The following is a 9,625-nucleotide window of genomic DNA, read 5'->3' as shown; positions in this document are numbered from 1 at the left end:
TGAATGGAAAAACTAGTAGAAGCCGACCTTGGGGAAGATCAGTTTGAATTCCGTAGAAATATTGGAACACGTGAGGCAATACTGACCCTACAGCTTATCTTAGAAAATAGATTAAGGAAAGGCAAACCTACATTTTTAGCATTTGTAGACTTAGAGAAAGCTTTTAACAATGTTAACTGGAATACTCTCTTTCAAATTCTGAAGGTGGCAGGGGCAAAATATAGGAAGCGAAAGGCTATTTACAATTTGTATAGAAACCAAATGGCAGTTATAAGAGATGAGGGGCATGAAAGGGAAGCAGTGGTTGGGAAGGGAGTGAGGCAGGGCTGTAGCCTGTCCCCGATGTTATTCAATCTCTATATTGAGCAAGCAGTGAAGGAAACAAAAAAAAAAAATTCGGTGTAGGTATTAAAATCCATGGAGAAGAAATAAAAACTTCGAGGTTCGCCGATGTCATTGTAATTCTGTCAGAGACAGCAAAGGACTTGGAAGAGCAGTAAAACGGAATGGATGGTGTCTTGAAGGGAGGATATAAGATGAACATCAACAAAAGCAAAACGAGGATAATGGAATGTAGTCAAATTAAGTCGGGTGATGTTGAGGGTATTAGATTAGGAAATGAAACACTTAATGTAGTAAAGGAGTTTTGCTATTTGGGGAACAAAATAACTGATGATGGTCGAAGTAGAGCGGATATAAAATGTAGACTGACAATGGGAAGGAAAGCGTTTCTGAAGAAGAGAAATTTGTCAACATCGAGTATTGATTTAAGTGTTAGGGAGTCGTTTCTGAAAGTATTTGTATGGAGTGTAGCCATGTATGGAAGTGAAACATGAACGATAAATAGTTTAGACAAGAAGAGAATAGAAGCTTTCGAAATGTGGTGCTACAGAAGAATGCTGAAGATTAGATGGGTAGATCACATAACTAATGAGGAAGTATTGAATAGAATTGGGGAGAAGAGGAGTTTGTGGCACAACTTGACAAGAAGAAGGGATCGGTTGGTAGGGCATGTTCTGAGGCATCAAGGGATCACCAATTTAGTATTGGAGGGCAGCGTGGAGGGTAAAAATCGTAGAGGGAGACCAAGAGATGAATACACCAAGCAGATTCAGGAGGATGTAAGTTGCAGTAGGTACTGGGAGATGAAGAAGCTTGCACAGGATGGAGTAGCATGGAGAGCTGCATCAAACCAGTCTCAGGACTGAAGACCACAACAACAACAACAGAAGTAGAAAGCATTTTTTGCTGTATATATGTATTGTTTGGTACCGTTTCAGTCATTATACTTATTATAGTTTCAGAATAGTATAGAATCCATGAATTCACAAGAGTGAAAATGCTAATAGGCGACCTTTGTTTAATTGAAGGTCACGAAATGGTCTATCGTTGATGATGTTTTATTCTTTCATGAATGACTTTATCAGTAGCCTTTGTTGACAGATATTGAATTAACGAATACATAAATGTTTTACAAGACCATTGGTAACCGACACTAGTCGTAACTTTTATCACCTTTGATTGGCGTACTGCCATTTATTGTACGTATAATATCTTTGCATGTAATGTTTTGTTTCGTGATTGTCAAGTGGGTGGTGTTTGTGAGTGAACCAAAGAGTGTCGGTATTAATGTTGTACAAACAATTGTACACTTTTGGTGGTGAAGGAAGCTTATTGGCTTTCAGTTGAATGAAACGAATACGTTATCAAGAAAACTGTGTTAATTCGTTAATGTTACTATTACGAAAATTGAAGTATGCTGCTTCATGAAGCAAATGCTCTACAGCTCTGAACTATCGAAAAACTACACGATAGAACTCGGCGTGCCTTAGTTCTTCAACTGAACTACAGCTTTCAAAGCTGTACAGTCTGTATGGTTAGCGAATCCCTGTAAATTTGTTCATTCAAACCCCGTCTCTTGTAAGTTAAAGTTTGTGGAGGATCATATTTGAAGAAATTAGAAGGGTACCATTGGCAGGTGATGCGTTTGTTTTGTGATTTGTTATTTGGCAACGCCCATATGTTGGTAATTATGAAACATTATCAATAATTTGTATTTGTCGCTTAGCTGGTGTGTCATTTTGCAGTATGTCGCCGGGAGTTTCAACGAAGGATTTATACAACATTCTCAATCCATTAGAAAGACCTGCCAGAAACGTAAGAATGGATGAATCGGACGGTTATACTGAGCATGCAGACGTCCCTCAGAATATGTTAACTCTTGGAGCTTCAGGCCCACAGAATCACCTTCACTCAAATTCTGCGGAACGAGACAGTTCTCCATGCAATGTGAACGGTTTCTCTGCATGTGCAAGGCATGGCAGTGTCAATAGCAACGGTAGCGCATCAAATGGAATGTCAGTAGCACAAAGCCTAACGAATACGTCGGCCCACAGTTCAAATAGTCATACTGTTTACAATTGGCAGGCAACGAAAACAACGGTGAAAGAGCGATTTGCTTTTATGTTTAATAATGAAATTCTTTGTGATGTCCACTTTATAGTTGGACGTGATATACAGCAACAGCGTATCCCAGCGCACAAATTCGTTCTTTCTGTGGGAAGTGCTGTATTCGATGCCATGTTCAATGGTACATTGGCCACAAAAGCTGATGAGATTGAATTACCTGATGTGGAGCCTGCAGCTTTCCTTGCCTTGTTGAAGTGAGTATGATGAACCTTATAGCATGAATATAAGATAAAAGTTTCTATGCGGAATGTTGAATTTACAGTAGTTTTTAAACTCCTGTTAACATTTTTTAAGCTTGTTATGTATTTGTGCAATAGAATCTTTGAAACACATTAAATATGTTATGAATGAATTCTTGTTTTGTGGGTATGTCAGATATTTGTGCTGCTGTCCATGATGAGGGAATGAAATTGTCAACAGTGGTACTTCTGGACTGTGCAGAGTGAGATTTAGTGGTACTTAACGTAATAATATTGTATTTAAATATCCTACTGGTTACTGTGAAGTCAGATTTAATACTTATCGGCAACTATGATTGGTGGGTATGATAGACCTAAATACAGTTTTCTAAACGTAGAGCAAACCCACTCTTTTACATTGCCATGTGTATTTACTGCTTTCTCCTCTGCGACTACATATCGTCATTTGATGTGATTGGTTTAAAGCACTAGGATTGTGTTTGGGAGGGTGCATTTAATATCCTTGTTTGGCAATCCAATTTTTTTGCCATATATCTTAAGGCACAAGTCAGATTTTCTCCTTTGAAAAGCTAGATAGTTGATTTCCCTCCCAGTTCTGACCTATTGAGCTCATGCTAAGTTTGTAATGACCTTGTTAAATTCTAGTCTCAATTTTTTCCTATACATATTTTCTGCTTGTGTGAGAAGGATAATGAACTGCTGCTTGCCATCAGGTACATACATAATTTAACTACAGACCATGGCTTTTGCCTTTACGCTTCCAATGATGTCATTGCATTACATGGCAATTTTACACTCTTATTAAGGGCTACTGTGAGTAGCAAGTAAGGATTGTTTTGTTTGTTGATTTCAGCAACCAAAACAACAAGGTAAGTTATTTGCAAGTTAAGGGTAGTTTTAGATAAAGTCCACAAAATTACACAAGAGATTCAGACTTCTTAACTTTTATGGTTATGTTAAATACAATTTCACTCTTCTCTAGACTGGGGTACAAAATACCATGGATGTTCAGTACTGCTCTTTATCATCAGGAGCTATGATCTTATGCGGATTCTCAGTGCATAGGGGATTACAGGAGCATCCGATTCCACCTGTCTGCTTTGACCCGTGATGTCATGAATATGGCAGAAATGACCATTCTCAGCGTCTCCAATATGGCGCCTTTGACGTCACTACATAACACGGCAACAAACATGAAAATACATATAAGTGCAATATCATCTCCCTCCAAAAATATAATGAAACTAATGGGATAAGTGCATTGGGAATTGGGAGTTTTAGGATGGGGACTAACGAAATATAAACATAAAAAGATGCACACCACAATTAAAAAAAGAAAAAAAAAACGCAATATTCCCACTTTCCGCTACACCCACAAAATCCACAGGCTTTCCCCCTCACCTATATAGCTCAACTGCTAGTGTCAATACCACCAAAAAAGAAAACACTTAAAAATACAAAAATTGGGATCGGAGACTTCCCTTGACCTATATACGAGGGTCACTCCAAATGAAATGCACACTGTTTTTGAAAAAAAAAAAAAAAAAACCAGTTTTCCTTCCCCCTTGTTTTCAAACTTAGTTCAACCTGTTCCTGTGAGTGGCGCCATCACATCATGTCCTCAAGATGGCTGCTACACTTGACGTTCGTCAGAAGCCATGTGCTGTCATAGAATTCCTGTACTGTGAAAATGAGACAGTGGGAAACATCCACAAAAGGTTGAAAAAGGTGTATAGAGATGCTGCTGTCAATCACAATACAGTTAGTCAGTGGGCAAGCAGGTTATGTGATGAAAGCGGGCACAGCAATATGGAGGATTGTCCTCGCAGTGGCAGGCCTCGTACACACTCCAGACGGTGTGCAGAAAGTTAAGGAATTGGTGACTGCTCACAGACGCATCACTGTGAATGAATTGTCACACTACGTTGGGATAGGGGAAGGAAGTGTTTGCAGAATACTGAAAGTGTTGGTGTTAAATAGGTTTGTGCCAGGTGGGTTCACAGGATGTTGACAGTGGCTCACAAAGAAACAAGAAAAATGGTTTGCAGTGATCTTTCGGAAAAGTATAAGAATGGTGGAGATTAATTTCTCGGAAGAATTGTGACAGGTGATGAAACATGACTCCATCATTTTTCACCAGAGACGAAGAGGCAATCAGTGGAATGGCATCATGCAAATTCACCCAAGGAAAAAAAAATTCAAAACCACACCTTCTGCTGGAAACATTATGGCTATGGTGTTTTTCGATTTCGAAGGACTCTTGCTTGTGCACATCATGCTAAGTGGAACCACAATAAATTCTGATGCATATGTGACGACACTGAAGAAACTTCAAGCTCGACTGAGTTGTGTTTGACCACATCAGCAAAAGCAGGATGTTTGCTGTTGCATGACAATGCACGGCCATATGCCAGTCAAAAAACCATGGAAGCAATGACAAAACTGAGATGGACCTGGCTCCATGTGACTATCATCTCCTTGGGAAACTGAAAGACTCTCTTCATCGAACAAGGTTTGAAGATGATGACTCCCTTGTGCACGCTGCCAAACAATGGCTCCAACAGGTTAGTCCAGAATTTTACCATGCGAGTATACAGGTGCTGGTTCCTAGATAGTGTAAGCCAGTTGAGAGGGATGGAAATTATGTGGAGAAATGAAAATATTGCTTGTAAAGGATGTATCTACACACTGTACAAATTTCGAACATGTAGAATAAAAGATGGATTTAAAAAAAAAAAAAAAAATGTGCAATTCTTTTGGAGTGACCCTCGTAGCTCAACCACAACCATCGATACCACAAGCCCAACACCTACAACAATAAAAATTGGAATCGGGTACTTCCCTTAACCTATATAGGTCAGCTACAGCTGATGACACCAAAACACAAACACCTACAACTGAAACAGTTAGAACAGCGCCTCTTCACCCTCCCTATGACTCATTAAACCACCTCCCAAAGCCCTGTATTGTATTAGTACAAGCCCCAGTTTCATAATTTTTAACCTCAAAACTATGGTTTACAACTAAATGATCATAACCCTTCTTCCTCAAACTCCTGTGTGATGAAAAAGCGTCTGAAACTACAGTATTCCTCTCCTCAGTATACTCTTCAATTAAACCCACCAATTCGCTCTTAAAACTCCCCTCCAAATCCCTGAAAACACTATCAGCGTACACAACCCCCGAAATAACAATCCCCCACACCCAAAAACCAACCGGAAACTTACCCCTCCCATAGTTCCTCTTCCCAATCCATGATTGTCTCAACCATCACCCCCAGCCCACCCAACTTATCCCTATACTTCACATACTCAGAACACACTTCCCTACAAAAAGAAAAACAATCTAACACCGTTCTCTCATTCACTCCAGTCTCTTGTTCACAAAAACTAATAGAGGACATATAACAAAAGTAGTAAGTCATCAAAACAATCTCTCTCATAGCCAACCTAGTTTCTCAAACCAGGTACCGTGTCTAATGCAGCACCAAAGGTTGTCCTTTAGACACTGCCACATGTACTTGTCCCTGGTCTGAGACACAAGAACTCTTGCCAACCTCATATTTTCTCGGCAGATGCTACATTTGACAATCTTTGCTATCAATCCAAACATTTGCAGGAACTTAATCGAGGACATCATGTCCACCCGCAACCTCGCGCTATTGAACTTGATCATCATATCCATATCCTTGGATCAGGTATGGGGTCTCACATTGGTGTGGACTATACTAGGCATGGCCTTCACGTCAGCAGGAAAGGGGAGCAAAAACTGTCGGGGCTAACAGCAAATAACTTAAGTGGGGCACTATCACAAGTGGTAAAGTATCAGTTGTTAAGTGACAAAATAGCAGTTTTTTGGGGTAGGGAGGGCAGAACAAAAGATGTTCAGAGACAGGCTGAAAATGACATTCACACTGATAAAACAGGCAGCCAGAAAGCAAATTTTAATATACACAATTTATGCAGACAGCCTCTGATTGAAACTGGAGGTATTCAAAAATTGACAGAAAAATTAGTTTCATCCAGTTGTAATTCAGCCAGTGCACAAAATCGGTTATCCGTATTGCATCAGAATATCCAAGGACTAAGTGGTAAGTTTAACAAGTTGCTTATTTATGTTTAAGAATTAAATTTGAGCAAAACAGTTAATATAATCAACTTAAGTGTACATCATCTGAGCACTGTTACAGGATTCGAGTTGGCTTCTGTAGAGAATACATGCAGAAAGGAGGAGTTGCCACATTTGTCACAATCTGTTTTCATGTCAAGAATATTAATAAATTTTGCTCAGAGCAGCACTTACAAGCTTGTGCAACAGTAGTAGTATTTCACAATAAGTCCTTTATAGTGGTAAATATATACAGAGTACAACTTTAACCTCTTCATAAAAAATCTGGAAGCTTTGCTGTCCTACCTCACAGTAGAAAATAAGGAAATAGTGGTTGCTGGTGATTTTAATGTAGATTTATTGAAAATATCTGCCAGTGAACAATTACTGAATGAGTAATTCTGCCATTCAATTTAATTCCTACTGTGAACTTCGCAACTTTTCTCAAGTCTTCAGTCTTTTGACTAGTTTGATGTGGCCCACCTCAAATTCTTTTCCTGTGCCATCCTCTTCATCTCAGAGTAGCACTTGCAAACTATATCCTGAATTATTTGCTGTATGTATTCCAATCTGTGTCTTCCTTTACAGCTTTTGCCCTCTACAGCTCCCTCGAGTACCATGGAAGTCATTCTCTGATGTCATAACATGTTCTATCATCCTATCTCTTCTCCTTGTCATTGTTTTCTGCATATTCCTTTCCTCCCCAATTCTGCACAGAAGCACCTCATTCCTTATTTTATGAGTTCACATAATATTCAACATTCGTCTGTAACTCTGCATCTCAAATGCTTCTGTTCTTTTCTGTTCCATTTTTCCCACAGTCCATGTTTCTCTACCATATGAAGCTGTGCTCCAAATGTACTTTCCCAGAAATTTCTTCCTCAAATAAGGCCTCTGTTTGATACCAGTAGACTTCTCTTGGCCAGGAAAACCCCTTTTGCCAGTGGTAGTCTGCTTTTGATGTCCTCCTCACTCCATCTGTCATTGGTTATTTTTCTGCCTAAGTATTTTAATTCCTTAACTTCATCTACTTCATGACCATCAATCCTGATGTTAAGTTTCTTGCTGTTCTCATTTCTGCTACTTCTCGTTACTTTAGTTTTTCTTTTATTTACTCTCAGTCCGACTGTTCATTCCATTCAGTAGATCACATACTTCTTTCTCACTTTCACTCAGGATAGCAATGTCGTCAGTGCATCATATCATCAGTATCCTTTCACCTTGAATTTTAATTCCTCTCCTGAACCTTTCCTTTATTTCTATCATTTCTTCTTCAGTGTACAGATTGAATAGTATTGGCGAAATACTACATCCCAGTCTCACACTCTTTTTAATCCAAACATTTTGTTCTTGGTCATCCAGTCTTATTATTCCCTCTTGGCTCTTGTACATATTGTATAGGATCCATCTCTCCTTATAGTTTAACCCTATTTTTCTCAGAATTTTGAACATCTTGCGCCATTTTACATTATTGAATACTTTTTCCAGGTCAACAAATCATGTGAACGTGTCTTGATTTTTGTTTAGTCTTGCTTCCATTATCAACCGCACTGTCAGAACTGCCTTTTGCATCTTTACCTTTTCTAAAGTCAAACTGATCGTCATATAGCACGTCCTCAATTTGTTTTTCCATTCTTCTGTATATTGTTCCTGTAAGCAACTTGGATGCATGAGCTATTAAGCTGATTGTGCGATAATTCTTGTACTTGTCAGCTCTTGCAGTCTTTGGAATTGTGTGGGTGATATTTTTCCGAAAATTGATGGTATGTTGCCAAGCTCATATATTCTACACACCAATGCGAATAGTCATTTTGTTACCATTTCCCTCAATGATTTTAGAAATTCTGTTGGAATGTTATCTAGTCCTTCTGCCTTATTGACCTTAAGTCCTTCAGAGCTCTTTTAAATCCTGATTCTAATACTGACTCCCCCATCTCCTGGAAATCTACATGTCTTTCTTCTTCTATCACATCAGACAAATCTTTCCCTTCATAGAGGCCTTCAGTGTACTCTTCCCATCTATCTGCTCTCTCCTCAGCATTTAACAGTGGAATTCCCATTGCACTCTTAATATTACCACCCTTGCTTTTAATTTCCTATAGGCTGAGTCAGTCCTTCTGACAGTCATTTCTATTTCGATTTCTCTACCTTTTCCCTGCACTTCCTATTTAGTTCTTTCCTCAATGACTTGTACTTCACTATTCCTAAGTTTTCCTTCTTTCATCGATTAAGTGAAGTATTTCTTTTGTTATCCATAGTTACTTCGTGGTTACCTTCTTTGTGCCTATGTTTTACTTTCAATCTTCTGTGATTGCCCTTTTTAGAGATGTCCATTCCTCCTCAACCATACTGCCTACTGAACTATTCCTTATTGCTGTATTTATAGCCCTAGAGAACTTAAAATGCATCTCATCATTCCTTAGTACTTTTATATCCCACTTCTTTGTGTTCTGATTCTTCCTGACTAATCTCTTAAACTTCAGCCTACTCTTCATCACTACTACATTGTGAACTGGGTCTACATCTGCTCCTGGGTACACCTTACAATCCAGTATCTGGTTTCAGAATCTCTGTCTGACCGTGACGTAATCTAACTGAAATCTTCCTGTATCACGTGGCCTCATCCATGTATACCTCCTGCTCTTGTGATTCTTGAACAGAGTATTCGCTATTACTAGCTGAAATTTATTACAGGACTCAGTTAGTCTTTCTCCTCTCTTGTTCCTTGTCCGAAGCCCATACTCTCCTGTAACTTTTTCTTCTACTCCTTCCCTTATAACTGCATTCCAGTTCCCCATGACTATTAGATTTTCATCTCCATTTTTGTACTGTATTACCATTTCAATATC

At 38.9% G+C, this 9,625-nt stretch overlaps 1 protein-coding gene across 3 annotated transcripts in view; it reads left to right on the top strand.

Annotated features, from left to right (window-relative positions):
* Positions 1 to 1,573: 1,573 nt before the first annotated feature.
* LOC124804904 (BTB/POZ domain-containing protein 2-like) overlaps positions 1,574 to 9,625 on the top strand; it is a 90,082-nt gene continuing 82,030 nt past the window's right edge. Inside the window, exons 1-2 of one of the 3 annotated variants that reach the window (XM_047265281.1) lie at positions 1,574 to 1,876; positions 2,088 to 2,663. In XM_047265281.1, the coding sequence (XP_047121237.1) occupies positions 2,089 to 2,663 (575 nt within the window). In that variant the 5' untranslated portion in view covers positions 1,574 to 1,876; position 2,088. Of the gene's footprint in view, positions 1,979 to 2,068; positions 2,664 to 9,625 lie in introns of all 3 variants that reach the window. The other 2 variants (XM_047265279.1, XM_047265280.1) reach the window with 2 other exon arrangements.

This window comes from Schistocerca piceifrons, chromosome 7 (assembly GCF_021461385.2).
Source record: "Schistocerca piceifrons isolate TAMUIC-IGC-003096 chromosome 7, iqSchPice1.1, whole genome shotgun sequence".
In the NCBI taxonomy this organism is placed as follows: Eukaryota; Metazoa; Arthropoda; class Insecta; order Orthoptera; family Acrididae; genus Schistocerca; species Schistocerca piceifrons.
The sequence above is the reverse complement of the archived record's forward strand: the minus strand, read 5'-3'. Positions and strand labels throughout refer to the sequence as shown.